The sequence below is a fragment of the Daphnia magna genome, linkage group LG5 (assembly GCF_020631705.1).
Source record: "Daphnia magna isolate NIES linkage group LG5, ASM2063170v1.1, whole genome shotgun sequence".
Lineage (NCBI taxonomy): Eukaryota > Metazoa > Arthropoda > Branchiopoda > Diplostraca > Daphniidae > Daphnia > Daphnia magna.
The window spans coordinates 12522080-12546158 of record NC_059186.1 but is presented as its reverse complement, the minus strand read 5'-3'; the positions used below and the strand labels follow the sequence as shown (position 1 = coordinate 12546158).

The following is a 24079-nucleotide window of genomic DNA, read 5'->3' as shown; positions in this document are numbered from 1 at the left end:
AAACCACATTTGCGATGAAAATGTGTATTCCATTTTAAACCAGTCAGGTAGGTCCTTAAATACCATATTATTGTCGTAGGATCTCTTTTTAGTAAAAAAACTTCAAAGACCAAACAAGTTTTGCAAGAAAGGTCCCTGCTGGATTTCCTTACATGTAATTTTTAGTCTACATTGCTGGCATTAATGCTTGCCTCTTCAGGGTGGTATACATTTTATTTCAGCATGCATGAATCATATATTTAACCCAACTGGGTTATCGTTGCTTAACTTGCTTAATTTGTTAATCATTTATATTATCTTGATGGCTTAATTTGGTCCTGCAGATGTAGCCTACACCATCTATAGTTTCTCGATCTTTTCATTTGTTGCAGAGCAGCACATCCCTGTATGGAGAGTAAGAGCTTGAATGCTGATGTCTACAAATGTAATGCATCATGCAAAGAGCATGCGTTCATTTCGTACGATATTTATGTGGAAGCATCGCGACGGCAGACGCTTTTAAGTTAGCAGCACGTTACTATATATGGGATGTTCCGGCTTGATCTCCGGCAGTCGGTGCTCGACCACCATTGACAGCACAATACATCCGGCATTCCTTCTCCGTCGTATCCTTGTGGGAGCCGTTTTCCCGAAGACTGCACAAAATCATCCAGTGTTCCTTTACGCATAATTTGGAAAATGTCTTGTTAATGACTGTCTCCTTTGCGGCCACCAGCAGCACCATACCAAATCAATGGCTTTATTAGTCTTTATTCCATATCGTTTAGGCACCGCTACTCCGTCTTCACTTGCTGCATGCTGATAACTGGTAAGTCTTGATGCCAGCATTCTTTCATATTTCTTCCAAGTTGATAACAAAAGCAGCGCATTGGTTGTACAGTAAAGGCCGTATCTCGATCTTGTCGAATGCTCTGTGAATGCACTTTATTACCAGGCAGAGGTTTTTGTATCAACCCAATGCTTATATTTGGTTTGCAAATGATTGAGTCTGTTTAAAGGGCGATTATGCTTTTGCTGCGCTTCCGGACATGAGCAAACCGGACAGACGACATTATTCAAATTCTTTGCTGGATACTTGTACCCTTTTATGCAAATGATTTGGGAGAATAAAGGGAGAAATAGCGCGACAGACACCGACGTAGCCTGCGGATTTGTGCGTTCTTGTGTAATGCCCTTAGACGCCCGTATGTTTCTTTTTTTTCCGTAGATGTTGTCATCTGATGTTGTCATGTCATTTGAGTTGTAATGAACGGAATACTTGATTTTAAAGAACGTTTAGGCAGCAGCGCGGCAGGCAGCGGCATCTGGGATCCAGTCGAATCATCTTCTACGTCTGCAGCGTCAACTGCAGCGTCAACTGCAACGTCAACTGCAACGACAAACAATCTAATCACGTTATCACCTAATGGCAGTTTGACTTTGCACACCTTCCGGCCGGAGCAGTTCCGACCAGACGTTCACGCTGCCACCTACAGGTGTTTGGCAGCCAATTTTGATTGGTCGTATCCTCTCCACTCCTGTGCGCGTCCGTGCAGGTACTAGTCTCGTGAAACTAACAATTATATTCGCCTTTTTAAAACACAAAAATTGTCGTACTTTTTCTTTTGGCGCCAAAAAAGTGATTTTGCCGCCATTCGAGGTCAACGTCGAGAATCCTCGAGTTCGTCGTGGCAGTACGGCTGTTTTTCGTTGCTCTGTTCCTGACTCTGTTCGTGATTATGTTACAGTCACTTCTTGGATTCAAGACAATCGATACGACATTTTTCTTACTTCAAGTCAAGGTAGACTATGCCAAGTGGAAATCAATGACTGATTGCATTTTCATGTGTGTCACCTCGCTACAGTGCTTCCACTCCGAGTTTTTTCATCTGGCCTTCGACGATGCCAGATATGGCCAATTATGGCCAAATATAATTTTCAAAATAGCCAAAAATTTAGCCAAAATTATATACATAAAAAATCGAAATCACTCATTGCAGACTTTCTTTATTAAAAACAAGTTTTTCTTTGAAACTGTTAGACATTATTTCCAAGTTTACATTAGTAAAAATACAGGAACGAACAATCAAGCAAAACAATAAACTACGATCACAGGATTCAAAGCGTGAGATATTGCTTGCTAATCAGAATCAGAACTTACAATGGCAGCATTGGTTTTCACTGTTTTAGAAAGTTGTAACAGCGAATCAGAAATTGTAACACTACCAGCATTTTCCCCATTACTTTTTAACCAAATCTTTCCCTTCATTACAGCATCGACCGATTTGTCGTGAAGGCCGTTTTTCAATCCATGAAATCAGAAACTTAGAAACATTACTACTTGAAAGTCTTGAATTGCGAATTTGTAGTCTGCTCCACTTTACTTTACAATACAATGTAGCGAGTCGCGACATTGCCAAACCCAACGCTTGAAAAAGATGAAACTAAATAATACGAAAAGGGTATTTTTTGTTCTTTTAATAATCTTAAGTATTAGCAAAAATTTTAGCAAAATCTTGAAAATGGCCACATGGCCAGACATACTGAAAATAGCCAAAATGGCCAAAAATAGCCACTTGTGGACGCACTGCCTCGCTAACTGTCGATCGACAAATGAAGTAATACGGGTCACGTTGACCTAAGGAACCATTAAAAAAAAAACACCCTTCTGCTCAGGCTCAATTAAATTATCCTTAAAGTTTTGACCTTTTTGTTTGATTAAGTATACGTAAATATTTCTTAAAACTAAAAAGATTGAATTGTTCCTATGTAGAAAATATCGTTACTCCTGGCTTTTGTTTGAACTCAAATCTGCTGCCTTTGCATATTTGGCAATCGCTTTTTTTTCGAGTCAACGTTTACCAAACGGTTTATTCAGGAATGGCTACCGTCGGCATGGGACGTGAGTTGCAAGTTTTGCAACGGCTCAAATGGAACACAGTTTGTGAAAGTTGAAAAAGTTCCTCGAAAAAGTTTGGTTTTCAGTGTTCACTTTCCATGCCTCTAGCAATTTAAATGATTAAAGAACAAAATGAAAAACTCAAAAAATTTTTTTCGTAAAACAGATGGACGTCACGTAATGCTGGCCAATGGCGACTTGCACGTTTTGTCTGCACGCCAAGGCGACGAGAATCATTTGTATCATTGTCGAGTTCTCGTCCAGCCCAACGGGCAAACAATGACCAGTTCCACTGCTAGACGAATCATCCTCAGTCAAGGTATCTGATTGTGTCAACATTATTGATTTTCCAGTTAAGAAACATGACCTTTACGTGTACCCTAGAAACCATGACAAAGATGGCACCAGTCATTGTAGAAAGTGTGAATCGAATTCGAGTTTGGCGTGGACAAGATGCCGTTTTACCTTGTGTTTTTCACGGATATCCTCCGCCTAAAATCAAGTAACTATTTATTGGCACAGTTCTTTTGTCTGAACAATTGTACGTAACCATAAATTGATCCATGCAGATGGTGCAAAAGTCAAACGATTCAGTGTGGCAATCTGTTGTTGCCACTGGTGGCATCAGCTGCCACGCAAGAGCATCGTGGTGGAGTGCTGGGACATGGGCGTCATCGCCTCGTTGGTGGCACTTTACTCATCGCTTCCGTCGTCGCCGAAGATCAGGGCCGTTACATTTTTTCCGTCAACAATTCCATGGGATTAGTCGAATCACGTACCGAACTCGTTTTTCGTGACAAATTACAAGTCAGAATCGTCGAACGTCGTCGTCGTCGCCGCCGCCGCATCGGCTGCCCAGCAATTCAAGTCGTCGATGCAGAGACGTCCGTCACCATCACGTGTCATTTCTCCGGTAGTCCCAGGTTAATCATTTTTACATTTCTTGTTAAATGGAACAACAACTTAACTTAAAATCTGGGGAAAACAATTTCTAGGCCGGTTGTCAGTTGGCTCAAAGATGGCCAGCGCTACTTGGTGGGCAATAGTGGGCGTGTCTCTTCTTCATCCGGCGACGACGGCTACACCGATATGGTCCAGTTATCCATTTCGTCCGTCCAACGTGAAGATGAGGGAATATACCAATGCCTGGCATCCAATGACGAAGGAGATTGGGCCCAAGCATCGGCCCAGCTGGCCATTGGAGCATTTCCTCCTCATTTGAAAGAAACGTTCAGTCGGCAAGTTGTACATCCGGGAAGTTCAGTCTCGTTGAAATGTTTGGCCTCTGGCACTCCGCTGCCTCATTTCACTTGGACGCTGGACGGGTTTCCGTTATCGCCCGTTTCCGAACGATATTTCCTCGGCCAGCAGCAACAAACGGGTCACGACGATCTTGTAGTGGCTCATCTCAACATAACCCACGTCCGAGTCGAAGACGGAGGCAATTACAAAGTGAGTTTTCGTGCAATAGGTACCGTACGTTTTTCTTGAAATTCTTCAATTAAAAGGCGTTTGTGGCGTTTGTGCGAACAGTGTGTAGCGGAGAATCGAGTGGGTCGCGTAGAGCATTCAGCCAATTTGCATATTTACTTCAATTCAATGGCAGTTTGACGATCGATCCGTTGGATAAGAGCAGCGACGCCGGTCTTTATAGTTGCGAGGTGCGTGGCCAGAACGGACTCTCGGCTCGCCAGTCACTTCAACTCAACATCCTCGGTAAGTTTCAGTCCTTTTCTTTCCCTCTTTTTATCTGGAAACTTTGGCTTTTCCTTTAATAGGGATGAATAATCAAAGGCTAAATTAAAATCAACCAGAATTCGAGTAGTCCTTTTTTTTCTATCGCATTTTCTTAGAAGAAATGATGGCACTCGAGTTGATTAGAAAGAGTAAAAATTATAGATCCTCGGCAAGAAAAAACTAAACTTAAAAGATAACCTTTTGTTTGATTTGTTCCTGTTCACAGCTTTGCGAAAATATTGAATCGGCGCCTTTTTCTTTTCCCCCTCCACCCTGTAAACTTGCTCGGTCGCTGAGTATACTCTTTGATGATGAGAAAGTCAACAGCGCTTTTCTATCCGGTCTGGAAGCAGAAAAAAAATTTTAAAAAAAGGAAGCAATGAAAGCAAATGAGACAGACCGACTATATCGATCCAGCAGCCAGAAGCCAATTTAAGTCTTTCCCTTTTATTTTTGTGAAAAACAAGAAAAAGGAGATGAGTTAAGTGGGTAGGAAGGATAAATTTAGAAATTTCTCGACGTTTTTTTTTTTTGTTGTTGCTTCCGGTCGCCATAATTCCGTTTAAAAAAACAAAAACACGAAAACAAAACGATATTGGATACAGACGCGCCTCATATAATGGCAATGAGCGATTCGGCCGTGTTGAATGCCGGCGAACGATTGGCTCTTCAATGCGCCGTAGTTAAAGGTGGATTGCCGTTGTCCGTCAGCTGGTAGAAAGATGGCCAAGTGATCGCACCGACAACTGCAACGACGACGACTAGCGTCCGTTTGGTGAACGAATTCACAGCCACGTTGACGATTGAATTGTTGACTGGACAACATGGTGGATGGTACGTCTGCCGCAAATATATAATTTCAGTTACAATAGTGCAATAGAAAAAAAGTGGTGGAAATATTTTATCAGGCTTTACTTTAGAGCAGCATTAGCCTTTGCTGTATCTCCACATCATGTAAAAGGAAAATCTCTGGAACTTCTTGTTGAGTATGTCGGATCGTATATAGTATTGTTAGCTGAACTTACCGTCTTTCTTCGACAACATGATATTTCAATAGTCCTTTTATTTTTAACACCAGGAAATGAAGCCATTGTGCATATTGCATCAACCAAGGGCGAAATGTTACCACATATAGGCCAATGTTACAACGGACACATGAAGTCTGTATGTTGGTACAGTTTATCAACAGGCATAAGAGCATGTTCGGGCAATAATTGTCGGATAGTTTAGGTAGGCTTTTTTTGCCATTACAACAAATCTTTTCATGCACCCTTGGAAATAGGTAATGTTTGTCTTTCATCCTTGTTATAATGGTTTGTTATTTCTTGGTAGGATGCATCGTGCAAACCGTGCTTCTTTTTTTTATAACTCGTCCATTTCTTTATTGCCATGAATTTTTTGTTGTTGTTTTTTTTTTCGGGGATTAGGCGATAATCAGGACTTTGTCTACCTATAACTTATTTTTTCTTCTTTTTATAGGTAGATTCTTTGCTGCGTCATAGCTCGGGAGTCGTAGCGGGCAAATCCTTGTGCATTAAGTTGGTGAACTCTTGTGTTCCATTGGGTAATGCTATCAAATCTTAATGTGCTATTTGTGAAAGATTTTATTATTCTGTATGTTTTAAAGGAAAATATTTCAAATTGATTTATTTGCATGTTACGGAGTTATTTTTTTTCCTGATCTGTGGAGCCTGACATTTTCCACAATTTCTATCGGCAGACAAAATGTCTTTTAGGTAACAGCCCGACATTTCAATCTCCGATTTTATGACGATCACGAAACCCCCATTTGGTTGTCTATGTAGGATTGGTAGCAGCTTACGAAGCAGTAGGTTCCAACATCATCTAACGTCTTCTTTAGTAATGGCAGGGATGTGAATGATAATTTGTGAAATCAAACAACTTAAGCAGGTGCCTAGCTCAACAACTCCTATGGTAAATATTTGTCCTTGTTATAATACTTAATTTTTAAGGTTCTAACTGGCTATTTTTTTTTTCTTTATTGTTTGTTTCTTTTTTTTTTTATTTCTCCATTTTCTTTTTCTTTTCTCCAGAAATCTAGATTGGTGGTGGTAGTTATAGGGCGCCTGTTCAGGCAACAGTTTCGTTTTTTAATCCGCCAAGGATTTATGCGTTATTGCGTCTACTGTGTAGCCTGAGTAGCATACGCAAGGGGGCGTTTATCTACATTCCTGATCACCAAGCAGTTACAAATATGTTCTACACTGATAAGCATCAGAGGCAAAGGGCGAGCTGAACTAGGTATTTTGATAATCCAAATTAAAATGTGTTATGGCAGTATGATTGTTCCAGTACTCATTATTTCTTAATTGGAAAAGTCTATTGCCCCTCAACTCCAGATGGCACTAGTTACGGGAAGGGTAGCCCTTCTAACCGTTTTTTTCCTTTTTTTTTATTATGTGAAACCTTCTTGCAGTCTTTTCGCTGATATTCAGGTTTTTTTGGTTTTTTTTTCGTTAGCTATTTTATTAAGATAAAATCCTAAGGTGGTTATTAATTGCCAAACGCATTTATTTCTCCAGAATCGTGCGTGTCAATATGTCATAAGATGATGGTTTAGGTATTATATCTGTCATCAATGTCATTTCAAATGACTTTTATCATTTAAAACTATCTCAAAAAACAAAATAATGTCAAAAAGCATCATCTTATGACACGCACGACTCTGAAGAAAAGAGTGCATTTGCAATTAGTACCCACTGAAGGATTTTACCTCAATAAAATAACTAAGGAAAAAAACGTGAATATCAGCAGTGAATATCAGACTACACGAAGGTATCATATCATATAATAAAAAAAGAAAAGAAAAAACAGTCAGAAGGCCGACCCTTTCCCGTAACTAGTGCCATCTGGAGTTGAGGGGCAATAGCAAAAAAAGTCTAATGCCCCTCAAAAGTTGAGGGGCAATAAGCGCGACCATATTTATATAAGCTTAACTGTTATTGAACATAGGACTACACAGTCAGAGTAATAGAATACTGTATTCTATTACTCTGACACAGTATTAAAAGACTCTTCCCTACGGAAATTGGGAGCTATGGGCTTTGTTTAGATGACTCTTGTATCGTAAATATTTTCCTGCTTCTTGGAAAAAGGAATGTAGGATGTCTTGATGCAAACCAAATGTCATGGAAAGATTGTGAAAAGATGTTTAAGGTATTTGATGAATGTGCAATTGTGTTAATAAAGGAACTTTTTGGGTATTCTTCAATTAGCAGGAAAAAACCTAGAGCTTGAGGACTAAACCTTTGTTTCTAGTTTGGTACATTGGTAAAATGAAACGACATATGACCTATTACTTTAGATCAATTATTTTCACAGGTGGAGATTGATTCCACAATCTTCCACTTCTCAGGCAGACCAGAAAGCCATGGGTGATAGATGATATGAAAAATCAATTCATTAAAAAATTTATATTTTAGTTTATAGATTGCAGAGTCAGAGAACAATGTGTGAAATCTGATATTCAAGCCCTCGAAACCCCAGCTACCTTTCTGCTTCAACAAGGCAATAAAGCGATTATAATTTCAGGAGGTAAACATTGAAACCCAAAACAAATGGGGCATTTTTTGTTGACTTTTTTGCTCAATGTTACTGTTAAACCTAACGTTTGAAAACATGGAAGTGTATATATATGTTTAGAATCAAGTTTCTGAAATGGTAGAGTCAAATATGAATATTACATTACTTTTGAACAGGTCCTAGTGAGGCATCCCAGTTTACGCAGCGGATGCCCCACTATACGACCTAGGAATCTTTACTGGCCGTCTTCCAGTGCCGAGAATTTGTTGTGTATGCAGTTAATCAACAAGGCATTAGGTAACCAATTCTGTTTTATCAAATTTTTATTATTCAAGTTATTTCACAGCAGTATTTAACATGTCAGAAATAACAATTATGTCATAAAATAAGTAACGCTTATTATATTTTGTTTGTTTGTCTTGTTCTGTTAAGGTGAAACGGTGGAGAGAAAAGATGTTGGAGAAGATGGGCAATTCAAGAACCAAGTAGAAACGGAGTGCCCATTGTTTAAAGGCTTAGAGACTCGGTAAATGGTATTACTGACCCATGGTGACAGCGTAGACAAGGTTGCAGAAGGGTTGCGTTGCGTTGCGTTGCGTCGCGTCGCAAAATGTTCGCGTCATATTATTTCCGCTATTGCTGATACTGAACGCCGTCTTTACGGAGTCTAGTTCCATGATTTGATTGATAACGGTATGTTGGTTTCCTTTCCATTGAGTGGGAAACAATGATCTTAATGGCTTGTGTAAAATTACAGGACGAAAAATGTTGCATAACTTCTTGTTCGACATCTGTGGATTGCAAGGAGGTTTCACATTGAAGAAACGAGAGCAGTAGTGTATCGATTACATCCCGCGTACGGTCGGACGTGAAAAGAGCGTGCTCATGCTGGTAAACGGTGGAGTCGATTTCGCCATTTGTACTGCCCTTTTCCATGAAGCACTTCTACAGGTGATATCTCGTCGCGAGTGCAGGGCATCTATATCGATAACGGCTTCCTGCGTAAAGAAGAATCCGAGCAGGTCGTCACTAGTTTACAGCAACTCGGGCTCATCCTTTGGGTAATTTGAGATACTTTTCTGGACGGTTCAGAATCTTATTATTGGCCAAAATTTGATACGAGATTAATTGATACTTAGTCCTGTCAGACCTCAAATTCTACGGTTTATAATTCTTGTTCTATGACCGATTTTATTATATTTTTTTTATATACAGAGAGTGGATTCTCATTTCTTCTTCATACCAGCGAGCAGATTTGAGGTCTAAAATTGTTTTAGGTTGTTAAGCAAGTCTGACTTTCTACGATGTGCATGGCCGCCAAACTTTTCGTTGTGTCTGACTGTTAATCGGTAAGAAAAACGTGGAATTATTGACGATACGTTTGTCAAAATGGCAAATACAACGCCTAACGATTTAAATCTAACTTGGGATAATCTACTTCTCGGACAAGGTATCAACCTTCTCTTTTTTTGTTGTTGCTTGTATTATATTGCCTAATATTCAATGTCATCACATATGAAAATATTACAGGTACTTTGAGACCGGATCTAATTGAGTCCGCTTTCCATATGGCTTCTTCGCGCACTGTTGCCATAAAGACTCGTCATAACGATTCCGAAATGGTTCGTCAATTGCGCATTCACGGCCGTGTAGTAGAACCTATTAAAGGTATTTGCATTAAGGTTTTTCCTGCGTTATGACAATCCAGTAAGATCTTTAATCTTTTCGCATTTTTTCCCAACAGACTTCCTTGAAGATGAAGTAAGAGCCTTAGGTCGTGAACTGGGTTTGCCCGCACAATTACTGGAACGTTTCCTGGTCCCGGTTTGTCAATTTGAATCATTTACGCCGAAGAGCCGTTCTTGGAAGCTAATTTCGATGAGACGCAAGTGCTGATTCGTTCGATGGTCCATTATGCCAACATAGCAGCCAAGGAACATGCCTTGCTCAATCGGATTGAAATCGTGACGTCGGAAGAAGAACGTCTTCTTCTGGGAGAACTGTCTAGTCGTAACCAGTATGTTGCCACGCTACTGCCTATTCGCACTGTCGGTGTTCAAGTACAGGAGGTTGCAGAAAAATGTGTCGGGTATGGCAAACAAAGCATAGGGAAAACCGCCACATTTTTCTGCAATATACTGTACAACAGATTCGCAATTTAGACGTTGTCGTAATAATGCCGCGATCGTAATCAACTCTTATTCAAGGTAGATGATAGGTGCCACCGTATCTACGCCAAGGTTTTTTTTTTCTCTTGTCTAGATCTTTTAATGGCCAGTGGTATGTCCTTGATGCTCGTCTTATCAAAACACTTGTTTACATTTTTTTTTTTTTTTTTTTTAATTGTGTCACTTATGACAAAGGGTCGTTGTGATCATGGCCAATGGCTTGAGCCGGATACCAACGACTATGGCACCTGTCGCCCTTCGCCTTGCCCAGTAAGCAAATGCAACGGTTGCCAAATCTACTGGAAGTCAACACTAAATTCTGAAGGTGGCTGTTATAAATCGTTCACACGTGGGCCTTGCAGGCGAAGTAGCTATTTCCTCGTTGAAGAATATGGCACTCCAAGAGGTCGATGTGTTTCTCAATTTGGATCATCCTATGTCCTTCCGTCACGCTATCCCAGGATGAGAAACCCTTACGACATGATGTACTCCAACAACGCGATGAGCCCGTGATCGAAATTTGGCATGTATCCGCCGTTTGGCATGCAGGAAGATTAACTGAGACGACTATCCTGACATTCCCAGTTTCGATTACTGAACTAGAAACAGTTTTACAGAACCATTCACATGGTTTTGTCTCTATTATTTCATTTTAGAAATGCGATTGCAAATTTTCTATTGTGACGTATGGCGGATAAAAAACAACCTTGATTAGTTTTAATGCATGAATTCGTTAGCCAATAATATGTGTATGAAGAAAATGTTTTCACTTTGAAACAGAGTCATGGAACCCATCGGTTTCCATGACTCTGCTTTGAAAGTTTGAACAGGGATTTCTGTTTTACCTTTCTGCGATGCGGCAAAACAGCATTGCATGTCGATCTGCGAACGTTTGACAACTCGCTGGTATTGCAATAGGTTAATAGTTCTGTGTCAAGTAAATTTCAAGTGCGAGTAACTGCTGGAAGATTGCAAGCGAAATCTGCATGCGTCGTGTCATTGTTCTAAGTGTTGGAGACTTTTTTCGTTTTGATTAGGCATTCATGTTTGGGAACAATACCTGAAGTTGGATATCGCCTAGTGATATTTACATATTAAGTCCTATTTTAAGACACTTGGGGCGATACGTTTCGCAACAAAGATCTATACAGTACTCAAAAGATGACCCACAAGCACTACGCCACCACGATTGAGACAAGGTAAAACACAAAACTATAAAGCGCCATTTATCAATAATGAATGAATTTCCTCATTCTAACAATAATTTAAGAAAATGTAAATGTATACTTAGCTGTGGTAATTATTTCGTTTACATCGACTACACTTCAATAATTCACAAGTGGGAAAGTGTTGCCTATAAGCAACAAGAAGGTATTGTGCATGTTTATGAGCGAATCATGGCTTAATGGGTGAGCGTCGGATTGTACCGCTGGATGTTTGTGGATCAAATACCATCAAAGGTAAAAAGTACAAAATATGTTTACTGATTCACTTTATTGACGTTATCACCGTCAGTTTAGAAGCGTTTTAGTAATTTACTTTGGGATACTTTTAACTATTATTACAAGTGTGAACAAGTTACCTTTATAAACTTACTCTTAAATAAAAAACAATTTTACTTACAGTTTTCTTCACCATGACATACTTGGAATTTATATGCCAATACGTGTAATCCATCAAGGACACTGAATTTCACAACACCTGAATGGGATTCGAACCCAATGTATAGAGAATTCCAGTCCATCGCTCTACCAATGAGCTATGAGACATATTACTGAGTAATCTAAGTCTTCAATACATTAAGGTAACTGTGCAAAGTTGTACATAGGGGATCAAATATCAATGGGGGGATATAGGGGGGTTGCCAGGAAGGTATCGCATCCGCCTAGCAGCTCCAAGGTCCGTGGTTCGATTCCACGGAGGTTCCCGATGTCCTGGGCTTCCAATCTTCCACGTCTGCCAGTCGGGTCGAGAAACTTCCCCATTACGAAGTAATGGGACGGATATTTTGGCAATGTTTAATATAATATCCAATAAAAAATCTTAATAAATTGTTTATTTTGATTTATCGGTGTGAATACGTATTTTGTTACTTGAACACTTTACAACGTACTTTAGCCATTGGCATCCACTGTCGAGATATCTCACACATACTACTTGATCAATATTTTGTGTATATAAGATTGTAACATATAGTCACTCAACTGAATCTTTTAATCATCGTAGTATTTCTTTCGGCTCTTGTAGGATTTGAACCCTTAAATTTCGGCGGTCCATGCCGATGCTCTACCACTGAGCCATAATTCACATTAGTAAGTTTTCTATATTTTCGTGTTAATTGAGATCAACAAATGTGGACTTAGAATAATATTTGCAGCGTGATTCAAGATAATTTCTTATTAACATGTAAATCCATCTTATAGAAATGCAATGAAATTGACATTCACATTAAATTTATTAACCTTCTGCCGGGAGTTGAACCCGATACCTTTAGATCCATTATCCAACGTCCTACCAAACAGCTATGATCCTTTAATGCAAGTTATTCAGGTTAGCATATAGTTTTACTAGCCTATAAAAATTGCATTTTTTTTTTGCCTTCTAATATTAGTGCAAATTTAAATGTAACTCATGGCTCAACGGTTGAGCATCGGCAATGAACGCTGAAAGTTTGGGGATCGATACCCGAACGAGTTAAATTCATCACTGTGAAAACATTCTAATACATCTGTTAAATCTATATAAATAAAGATTGAATACAAAATCATTCTGCAATTAAATAAATCAGCAAACTACCATCTCCAGGATTGGAATTTAATCGGTGATAATTCAAAGACACTCCGGAATTCTCAGTACAAGAACTGCACATCAGTGTCGATCTCAGCAATGTTGAGAGTCCAATCCTTAAAAGAAAAAAATTGCTAAGGTCAGTAATGTATAGTGTGAACACAAAGAAAGTATGAAAGACAAGTTTTTCAAAATTAATTTATAACAAAATTTGTATTGACATATCTCTACATAATGGAATATTTTGCAACTTTTAAAAGGCAAAATAACCATTTCAAAAGTTGCTGTCAACCAAGGCAGGGGGAGACACTGCCTCAATTGACTCACCGGGGAGATTACCCAGTGTTTGGCTAAGAGAAGCCGGAAGAAGAGCTGAAGATTTGGAACATTTTTACAGGAGCGATTAACCTTTAATTCGGATTTGTGGGTAGCGACATAGCCCTCCATAAGCATTTCATCGAACTATGAGGACCCCCACGTCCCCTTTCCGGCCAGAGCCCTCCAAACCTCGATATATGTTGTTTTTATATATACCGTACAGTAGGGGCATGACCCCCTACGGGCTTATTATGAGTCAAGGGGAAACGGGGCCACAGAAAAGAAGGAGAGCCCAAATATGCACTTCAATTTTTTAAGTATGAAATACCGTTATAAACGGTACTGTGAATAAAGTATGGAAATTCCATGTAGTGCATCCAATCATTAAACTTTATTCGGTGTCTCGCCCCAACCAAGGAACCTTTTCAGATCCAAGTTTATCATTAATCTATATTAAGAAAATAAAACATCGTTAGGCATAAAAATTCTTGCTCGTGTAACTTACGCGATTCATAAATTCATTATTTAGCATATTCTTCTGGCAGAGCCTTCGGAAAGGACATACAGACTGCAAATGAAAACGTACTTGACGGATAAATTAATCCCATTAGAGCTTTGCATCTTTGATAGATATGTTCCTAGAATGATCCAAATCCTTTCCTATTGAATAGAAAAGTGTTACATAGATAATACATAGTTATAAAACAGCCTCTTTTTTACTTACAAGTCAATTTTAAGAAGATGAATTTGGTTTTGAAATGTTAATGAATAGGAATCCAAACAGTCAACGTAACATGGGTAACACCTGCAACACCAACATTGAAGCTCATTCTAAAACAAAAAACAGATAGCCAAATATCAAACTGAGAATGAATAAGGATAACATTGGCTGTGTTGTGCATGTGAAAGTGGTATCTTTAAAGTTAAATGTTAAGACAAGCTCTTTCATTAGTGATCTTTCATCACATGCATCATGCAATTTTTTGTTTGTTTTTTAACTGTTACAGTAGTAATATATATATTTACCATACTGAGAAAGCAACAACTTCCAAAATTGCTGCCTAATTCTGAGCCAATTTGAAGCAGTTAACAGATAAACCTTGACATTGGGAATTTAAAAAAAAATTGAAAACTTTCTGTTTTCTTCTAAAAATGTTTACGCCGTTTGCTATCATTTCCACATGTTAGTCATGGTCATTGCTGCAGCTGATATAGAAATCAAAACCTACACACTATCTATGCGGTTTCCTTGTATCGTCGATGTTGATGACAGCTCGGCTAGCAGTTGGCAAACCCTGAAACAAGATGCAAATTGAAAGGCTGGTTTGGTTACAGAAATTGTAATGGTAGGCCTACCTGTATGAAGTCCCTAGGCAATTGTTCTTTGAGGTACTGCCTCACAGATACATTGACGATTTTGCAGATGGAGCACAGCTTTACAATTTGTATTGTTCACTAATGACTTCGATGAAAGCAGGCTTTATTTTCAGTTTACATGTATACAGAGGCTGGAAATTGGGGAAAAAAATCAATCAAAAATTAATTCAGAGTTTGCAAGTGTAACTTTTTTTACCTCTACTGGATAGAATTTGCAGCCACCTCGAGTTTTAGCAAGCGGATTCGGTTAATGTCTAATTTAATCGACATTAAACATCATCAGGCAGTTATACTTCATCGAAATATCCCGTCACCTAAAAAGACAATTGAAAAATATTAATAACGAAAAATTGTTTAATTTATTTCTCCGAAAATTGTTTTTGATCCTTCCTTTAACTTGTCGCGCATATTCCGGGTCGTCAACAATTAGAAGCTGGGTGGAGATAACAGGTGTACTGAAGGCCTTTAGGGCGTTAATGATTTCCTTAATCCAGAAAGTTCCTGCAAATAGATACATAAGCCTCAACATCTTTTGAAGAAAATTCCTTTTATACCTAGAAACTACCTGTGTGAGGTTCATCGGTGCCACACCAGCCACACCAGACCTCAAGTGAAAAGTCTTTAGCGTCATTTGAGTGCCCGGTTCGTCAAATGCCCTGCGCACAAAGGGCTCCGACAGCCGTGTCTATTTGTTTGACAATAAACCGTGGCTAAGCTTCCATCTTGTAACCCCGTACCTTTCGGATACGTTTGACTTGGTCCTCTCTCCCTTTGTTGACAAAGGGCTCCAACCAAACGAACCATAACTGTTGCTTGTTTCCTTTATGATTTAAAAAAAATTATCGTTTGTTTAAATTTGTTTTGATCAGTACGGCCTACAGCCTACAAAATTTAACACTTTGTCAACAAACAGGTGAATACAGCTGTATAGTTGTATGACAACTTCCACAGTTGTCATGCAACTAGGAAATCAATATCTGATTGATCACAATACCTGGCATGACAAGAAAAACTCAATAACATCAGAATTTTAAGAGATACCAATAGGAAAACACAATAAGCTATTACCTTTTAATACTTTTGACTAGTCATTCTTCTTCATTGCAACTGGGAAGGCAAGTCAGCTGACCAATGGTGAAAAGAGAAATGCATTCACTGCCCTTGGTGTAACCATTGACCAAAGGTATCTGTTTTCTTTCGGCAATATATGTTTTGCTCATGTAATATAGATAAGTGATTAAAATTAAAACACAAAATACAAGGATTTACCTGCCCAAGTTATTTTGTATGACATTCTGGTGATAATATACTCAAAAATTCAGCACCAATGAAGTCTGAAAGCACTTCACATCTAAAAAAAAAAAAATCAAATCACACTACATGCTTTGTGCATCAAAAGGCAATTTCGGAGGAAGGAAGTATTTGAACTTACATGAAGATTTTGATTAGGTTGATACCACAGTAAATTAACTAAATCATTTGCATTCTTGACGACATTCACCAACACATTTTTTTCTGTCTAGTAAATGTTAATAAAAACTATAGGAAAAGTCTATTACCCCTCAAAATTTTGAGGGGCAATAGGTGCGACCAAAACTATAATGTTTTAATCTGCTGGGCAACAACCATACTCAACCATTCAACTTATCCGTTTGTCAAGCAAAAATTAAAAATCAACTCCTACATAAAATGGATTGATGTTAATTAAGACTTTACATGGAGATGTATGTTGTGTCAATGCTTGGAAGTAAACTCATCCTGAATTTGTCAGTCTACAGACTAAAAAATGGTTGACACTTTGATAAAAGTAAATCAAAATGGCAGAAGAATGCGAAATGAGGTTTCCCATGAAAAAGGTATCAAGTACTTTTAAGCAAGATCCCAATTCCATATTTGCCAGCAAATGGTAAGCAATTGTTTTCTTTCTGAAAACAATACTCTTTTATCAAGATTTCAAGTTGTAACTTTAAATCTAATGCTTTTATTTTACTTACTAACACTTTCGATGCTGTAGGATTGTAGTTGTCTTTGTAACTTTTGTCATTGTTCATTCAATTGAAGAGGCTGCAACAATCATGCATCAGGCATGGTATAATAGCATCTATTCTAGGCTATACCTTGCCAGAGTCATCTGACCTTGCATCAGGAATACAGAAGAAATAAAAGTGCTTAATATTGAACGTTTTAGCAAGTTAAGGATTTAACTGTACCTATTTTTCCATTCCGCTTATTCGCTCTCTGCAATGCCACAAAATCTCTCTGCTTTTAGATAAACATATTACCATGATATATCACAGTCAAAGATGTAAATGTCAGGCGTCACGCGTCAGGGACGACAGACAGGATTCCTCACCAGAGGGAGAATTGCGATGTTTTTCGATTCTCTTGAAAAAACTAAAAAGACATGGCCTTTAAATTGTTCTTATTTTTCAACGCGTTAATTGTTATGGGACATCTAAAAGTAAGCAATGATAAGGAAAAATATGAAAAACAAATCGATAAATGCGAAACTCTTCACTTAATATGTCAAATAATATCATGTTGCTTATTTTTCTTTGCAGTTACTTGATTTCTTTTATAGACAAAGGTGAGTCAGTAACACTCAAAGTATTGCAGCTTATGAAGTTTTTATAAGAAATAAACAAATTCATTGAGTTGATCTTAAATGTTTACGCTACAAAATATCGTTTTCTCTTCTATTTTTCTAGTAGACTCTGAATGAAGTTGAACCTGTGCCACCATCTCCACATGAATGAGTTCATTTGCTGCACAACCAACCAACCAACCACACACAGCAAACACCACAATAATTTGCAACCTTTGGGACAAAACAACCCAGAAGTTCTAAACCCTTAATTGACCCAGCACTACCCCATTTTTTAAATAACTACAATATTTAGGAAAATTGTTCAAAGACATAAATTCGTTGGCAAACAAACCATGAACTTTACTGATACCTATGCCCTATTTAATTTAGAATTGCTCCCAAGTCTTCCACCATAGCGATCCGATGCTCTACCATTGAGCTACGAATGACCCCTGTAACACTTCTACTTCTTCGACACATTAACATAACTGCACGAGTTAAATAGTCCCTCAGACGACAATGGAAGGATATAGGAAGGCAATGCTAGAATGTTATGGCAACCGACGCCTAATTCGGTGGTTAGATTCACAGTTATGTTCCACAGGATCTTCCAAACATGCTAGGAAGTATACCATTCAAGTGCACCAACAATGTTGAGAAACATACCAACAATGACAATACCAACTTTTGCCAAGTGAGTAAGTTGTGGGATGAACATGTTTTAAGAATGGGTAATATAAGAGACAAACATTTCTTTAAACAAATGGACTTTTTGTCGATTACATTGCGCACTGCATTTTACTTTAGTTGATTTGAGTTGCAAGGTTTATTTATATCTAATCTAACAAAAATGTTTCCCTCCCAAGTGACCACGTTCTGTCTGAATGGCCACACAATGCTGGGTATGTATTGATATGATCGGTGGATTGGATTAAGAGTTGAGGCGTATGGTAGATGACAACAAGAATTCGCCCTCGCTCACACATACCGGGCTCACGAAAATGAGAAATAAAATGTTGCTTCAAAGAATCGGAAAAGAAGAAAAAAGAATAGGGGATGAATGACAACTATGGGGGAGAAAAACAGCATTAAAAATATTCGTTACAAAAGTTCTAATTTGCCTTGTAGAGTACGGAATTCGGCTATGAGGGCAGGTGATGTGGCGTGAGTCGTGCAAAATAGATCCGTCAAATAGACACCAACGGCCTCGACACACTGTCCTATAAGAGCTCGACGATCGGCTGTCGGCACCAGGGCTGCCAAGCCTCCAGTAGAGGAATCAACAAGCCGATTTAACATGTCGGCCAGCACTTTGAGCAAGTGATTGGGTTTGCCTTCAGCTTGCCAAACGACATCCTTTGCGCCGTACAGGCGATTGTAAACGGCAAAAAGACGCTGGAACGATACTCCAGCTGTCAGTATGATGGAAACGGCCCAGCCTAGCAATTAAGCATAAAAACATTGATCGAAATGCATTCCAAAGAACATAAAAATAATTGAAATTTACCTGGTGGGCCATTCCAGCGAACTGAATATGTTTCCAGGGTCTTAACGAGGAACTCCAAAGGGAAAAATTGCTCTGACTGGGCATAAGTTCGACCTAGCGTTTTCATTTTGCTACCCAGGGTGGCCAGTTTTGTTTCAGTGTCGGCACTACTCAGTTTCTTGACTTCAGCATTGATAATATTTTGCCAAATGCTGGTCACCAGAGCCGAGTCGTAATGATTGGCGCAGTGCAAAATAGCCAGTTTGCATTCCCACAGACCCAATGGCTCAGCGAATTGCTCGTATAGTTGAGTCACGTCAAGCAAGTCGGAATGTAAACGGCTGATGGTGTCGGCATCTCGACTGGGCAACCGAGAGACGGCTTCCAGCACTTGAGACTGGACTTTAGCCACGTCCATTTTCTCCTCCATTTCGTAGAGGAACTGGCCCTGAACGGCGTTACCGAAGGAGCTCGTCTCAGCCGCTCGCGCGCACACAATGGCCCGCGAAAGGTATTCTATTCTCATCGGAAGACTTATGGCCGTGCTGTGGGCATCAGCTAGACGGGAAAGAACTCGTGCAGCGGCGATAAACTGGCCACTTTTTTCGTAAAACTTCCATAACAGATCGTATTTTGCCACTAAATCTGTTTGCTGCTGTTGACCAACCTAGAAAGAAAAAAAAAAACGGATTCGAACTACTTATTTGGGCCCGATTTATACACATCAATAAATTCAATCATACCTGACCAACTGTTTGCCTCTTGAGGTAATTCTCCAAGTGAGGCGACTGAATTTCCAACAACTTGTCGTCCCACTTGTTGTCCGTCAACCAATCGAAAATGGCAACATGACATAGTTCATCATCCGATTGCAAGGCAAGAGAAAGAGTTTCATCTGCCAACCGCTGCGCTTCTAATGGGCTTAGTCCCTCCTCGTATCCCTGTGGAGTCGTTTGTACCATCGGTCCGGGTGATTTGGGCACGCTGGGCGACTGAGGATGGCACGCAGCGGCCGTGTAGAGTTTCTGCAAAACAAGGCACATTTGCTGGTAGCAATTTTTACGAGCCAAAAGCGCCTCGACAGCGGCAGGATCTTCTTGTTGGCCGCTGTAGCATTGTTGGGCACGGTGCTGAGGGTCGAGCTTCTCAGCCACGACGCAGCAGAGCTCCACCACGCCTCCGAAGTACTGACAAGCGGACAACTGTTGGCAAACATGCGCCAAATTGATGCGAGTCGGAATCTGCTTGCACGTTTCCAGCGTTTGCTGCAGCAGACGCTCCTTGTCCATGCGGCTCATGGTGTTCGTTCGAGCCTTGAGAAGTTGCTCGTTGACTTTAGTGCATAGAGCATCCTTAAAAAGGAATGAAAATTTAGTTAACAATTTTGCTTCAGTTTCATTGGCAAGTAAACAGTTACCTCATTGCGGTAGAGAGACGGGCAGACCTGTCTCAATTTTTCGCTGATGGCGTCCGTACTGGCCGCATCATCCAAGTATCGATGAATCAGAGCGTTGATCAGCCCAATGCAGGTGTCGGAACCGGAAAGGATGAGGTCGCGGAACAACGTTGTCTTGAGTGACATCCGCATTTCAGCCGACAACGATTGGCCGAGCAAATGGAGCTGGTGATCGCACAACACTTTCCAGAGAGCAAGTACTTCGACGGTATGATCCAACAATTGTTTCATGGCCAACAGAGATTTTCTCTCCTGCATTTGAGCATTCTGCAGTTTTTAATTTATATAAAAATGATAATTAAAATATTAATAATTAAACAAAAGGAATGATAACTGATCAGTTCGACATCTATGAAAAATGTCCAGTATACCGGAAGGCGGCCCTTCTCACTGGACTGGTAGCTCTGCGGACCGTTTTGATGGATATTGGCATGAACGAATCCCTTAAGAGCATTCAGTTGGCCGAGCACAGTTAACAACTCTTCACTGTTGACGACACTGTCCAGCAACGGGTGATGGGGCTTCCCTACATCTCTGGCCAGCGGCATAAGCCAAAGTGGCCTCAGTATGCGTCCGAGATAAAGGTAAAGTCCGTTATGTCGACCAAAGAATTGATAGTCGGTCAATTCTGCGCCACCACTGCTAGTCACTACGTTATTCGAATGGGGCGAGTGAGGTTGCACTTGGGGAGTCAAAATGGCATTTGGGTTGAATCCCCCCACTCCTCCAGAATCAGGTGAACTAAAAGTAAAATGCGACTGTTGGTGGTGGAAGTTGCTAGGTGTACTGTTCAGATGAGCGGGCGAGTTGACGACAAAAGGAGACGCGGGTGACGTAATGGGATGAGCCAGATGAGACGGAGAGACTTTTACGTCGCCACCAAGTAGGAAGAAGGCGAGAGCAGCCCAGTCAGCCAGCTGGGAGTCCTGAATGCTCGTCGAACATGCCAAAATCAGGGCAGTGGCACAGGCTTGTTCTTCTCGCAGAACCTGGAAAAAAGCACGAACGGCCGTGTTGTCCGGCCCTGAAGCGTCAAACAGTAATTGATGGAGAATATCCACAGGCCTAAGTTGGGAGACGACGTGGCAGCATTGCGTCTTCAGGAAAATGAACTTTCGAGGTCCCACAGCATGTTACGTTACAATAAGTGAAGGCTCAGGTGCTGGAGGGGCAAAGATTGACGGATCGATTTGTCTTTCGAGGGTAGGAGTAACTTCTGCCAATGACCATCTCTTTCCGTCCAACCCCAGCGTGTTTTGCGTCTCTGAAAATGTCTGGGCAGCTGGAAAATTTAAATTGGACAATGTCCTGGCTACATCGTTCCCTGATGCTGTGATGGTAGTTAAAAACGTGATTCCCACGCATTTGCCGCGTAACCAGGCGGTAGACGCACTTGGAACAGCTAAATCGTCACCAGGCGGCTAGAAGGCGTAGCTCCGTTGAATGTACGTCAGGACAAAGTGTTTAAGTACAGACGGACAACAGAGGCATTAATTTGCGACCAAATGCAAGTTGGTCGATTCGCTCGACTCGATGGGCGCAATACCAACCAACGGTCGGAAACTGGAACGATCCGCCGTTCTGTTGACGGAAAATTTCCTCAGTAATTTCGTTTCTATTGGCAGCATTTCATTCAATACCTGCAATATTGGCGACAGACTGGACGATGGTATTGATACCGATGGCTGTCACCCGAGTCATGGCTTGCCCGTCTGTATCTAAATCGTACATCTTAATGGTTCCCTTTTCCGGTCGTGAGACGAGCGAAAGGCCTGCGAACTTACAATCTAATTAGTATTGTAGGAGAACAATCTTTACTTTTAAGTAATACCTGATAAAAAGAATTCGTAAATGCAACCATGTCTCGCTTCCATCAAGATTCGACCGCCGGTCGTACCCTTGATGGTTATTACAATGTCGGTTTCATCTATTGGAACGGTGAACAATGGTTCGGGTAACAGGTGCATTTCTTAGTAGTTGGTATTAAAGCTGGATAAACTAGCTCCAACGAGAACAATTTCCACAGCTTGGGGCAAGGCACAAGAGGTATTGGATGTGTGGCTGACAGATGCCTGGTTTGCCCGACCAGCTATATGGTAATAATTGGTTCACTTAAACCATAGAAAAATTCACCACTAACTGCATGATTAGAGAAATAATTAGTGTCCAAACACATGTATATATATATATACCTCTCAATGCTCAACCAGATGTGTTAATTGAGATGGAAAAGCTTCATCACACATGATGAAAGATGGATAAGTGAAAGTTAAAGATGCATATGCATGTAAGTCCAATAGTTGCATTTACTAGCACACATTTAGCAGACACAGGCCGTGTTCCTCCCACTTTTTGTTCTCTGTTCTCATTGAAAGTCTTGCTGGTCTCGCTATCCCAGCCATACCTTAAAAGAAAATTCTTAGTCACAATTTAAGAAAAAATCCAGCATATACAGAAATAAATGTGCATCTTCTTCCACAGATTACCTGTATTACAGGAAACCCGAATTGTGGTAAAATGCAGTTCATATCAATACCATATGTTCTACACAGGTTTTTGGTGTATAAACCTTTGATTCATTCTGGTTTTTGGATTGCATTCGAATTTTCCAACTCCATGCAGAACTGGTGCTAATTCATTTAAAACAAATACGAAGACGTCATCGGAATTTTGTCAATGGGGCGTTTCGTCATTTACCAATGTTTAAAATAAAAATGATTGATTGATTGAAGTTTCGGGGCCAGACCTATCCTCAGATTAGAAAGATGTAAAAAATAGTTTGCTTTTTTGGTTGATGATTCCTTTCTAACGCCATCTTGCGACTAAGACGGGAAAAGTCAGAGTGAAGGATTTACTGCGTACTGAACGATAGTATCGCCGGTGATAGCAGCCTAGCAGGCCACCCAAATTACGGTAAGGAAGGTGATTTCTTTGTTCTACACTGTATAGCAGCGTACATAAAAAAACAGCCAATGTAATATGGCTGGTTAATAATGCAGCAAAACCGTTCTAACCATCTACAAATTGTCGATTGTGTTTTCTTTTTCCCTCGACGGTAGACCTTTGTACAATGCAGACGACGAGAAATCAAGAGCCCTCTTTGTTGCAACACATCTGTGAAGACGCAAAAAAAAAAAAAAACAGAACGGAAATAGCTTTGTATATAGGAATGACAACTCAAGCTAACGTTTCCTGCTTGGAGATATCGTAAAAGCTAACCCACTTTCAACGTATATTTTAAAAAGGAAATGACTCACGCATTTTCTAGGATAGTAGTAAACCGCATGTTAGACACGGTATAGAAGAAAAATGAAATTGACATTTCACCATCGAAGTATACGGTCGTGAGAGAGAAAACTAACCAAAACATTTAAAGATAACTAGAGTCATTACTTGGTGACCTGGATTTTTGTTTGTTTTTTACGTAAGGCATCAGACAAAATGCCAACGCGTGATGCCTTTTTATCGAATATTTGAACGTAGCGTTTGGCAACCGAGTGTTACCGGTCGTCCTCTTTTCGGTGTCCCCGATTTCACGGCGAACGGGCCGAGCCTTTATGGCTTTTTCGCATGTGTCTTTATTTCTTTTTCTTTCTTGTTTCTCCTTCCAAAGTTTTCCCTTCTCTGATATTCGTACACAAAAAACTAATGAAAACACGAATAAAGGAGAAGGAGAAAAAGAAGAGGGTCGAAGTCCATTTGAAATAATATACACTGTTGCCTCTGGCGCTAGAATGCAAAA

At 40.0% G+C, this 24079-nt stretch overlaps 1 protein-coding gene, 3 long non-coding RNA genes and 2 pseudogenes across 14 annotated transcripts; 2 read left to right on the top strand and 4 right to left on the bottom strand.

Annotated features, from left to right (window-relative positions):
• Positions 1–909: 909 nt before the first annotated feature.
• On the bottom strand, positions 910–1547 carry LOC123472334. The gene is made up of 2 exons (XR_006646756.1): positions 1428–1547; positions 910–1369 (listed from the first exon to the last, which is right to left on the bottom strand). It is a non-coding gene; the product is annotated as an uncharacterized LOC123472334 (long non-coding RNA).
• Positions 1548–1602: 55 nt separating this feature from the next.
• Positions 1603–2493, bottom strand: LOC123472333. The gene is made up of 2 exons (XR_006646755.1): positions 1771–2493; positions 1603–1706 (listed from the first exon to the last, which is right to left on the bottom strand). It is a non-coding gene; the product is annotated as an uncharacterized LOC123472333 (long non-coding RNA).
• A 294-nt stretch (positions 2494–2787) lies between these two features.
• LOC123466346 (Down syndrome cell adhesion molecule-like protein Dscam2) lies at positions 2788–6270 on the top strand. Its single transcript, XM_045173454.1, has 8 exons — positions 2788–2951; positions 3045–3197; positions 3263–3380; positions 3448–3801; positions 3874–4330; positions 4387–4594; positions 5694–5845; positions 6095–6270. The coding sequence occupies exons 2-7, from the start codon at positions 3059–3061 to the stop codon at positions 5843–5845; spliced, it is 1428 nt and encodes a 475-aa protein (XP_045029389.1). The 5' UTR covers positions 2788–2951; positions 3045–3058; the 3' UTR covers positions 6095–6270.
• Positions 6271–7759: 1489 nt separating this feature from the next.
• Positions 7760–11047, top strand: LOC116919817 (annotated as a pseudogene).
• A 2753-nt stretch (positions 11048–13800) lies between these two features.
• LOC123472413 lies at positions 13801–17189 on the bottom strand. Of its 11 annotated transcripts, none has more exons than XR_006646842.1 (13): positions 17019–17188; positions 16803–16944; positions 16241–16733; positions 16078–16159; positions 15877–16002; positions 15374–15628; positions 15005–15309; positions 14788–14939; positions 14661–14726; positions 14458–14530; positions 14156–14262; positions 13937–14091; positions 13801–13879 (listed from the first exon to the last, which is right to left on the bottom strand). It is a non-coding gene; the product is annotated as an uncharacterized LOC123472413 (long non-coding RNA). The 11 variants fall into 11 exon arrangements; XR_006646844.1 differs by having other exon boundaries at positions 13801–13852; XR_006646841.1 differs by having other exon boundaries at positions 14018–14091; positions 17019–17187.
• Positions 17190–18127: 938 nt separating this feature from the next.
• LOC123472657 lies at positions 18128–22304 on the bottom strand (annotated as a pseudogene).
• Positions 22305–24079: the final 1775 nt, after the last annotated feature.

Coding starts and splice junctions, on each gene's coding strand:
- LOC123466346 (XM_045173454.1), top strand. CDS start 3,059: ATGCTGGCCAATGGCGACTTGCACGTTTTGTCTGCACGCCAAGGCGAC. Junction 3,198..3,262: donor ACGAATCATCCTCAGTCAAG/GTATCTGATTGT, acceptor CGTGTACCCTAG/AAACCATGACAAAGATGGCA. Junction 3,802..3,873: donor CATTTCTCCGGTAGTCCCAG/GTTAATCATTTT, acceptor AACAATTTCTAG/GCCGGTTGTCAGTTGGCTCA.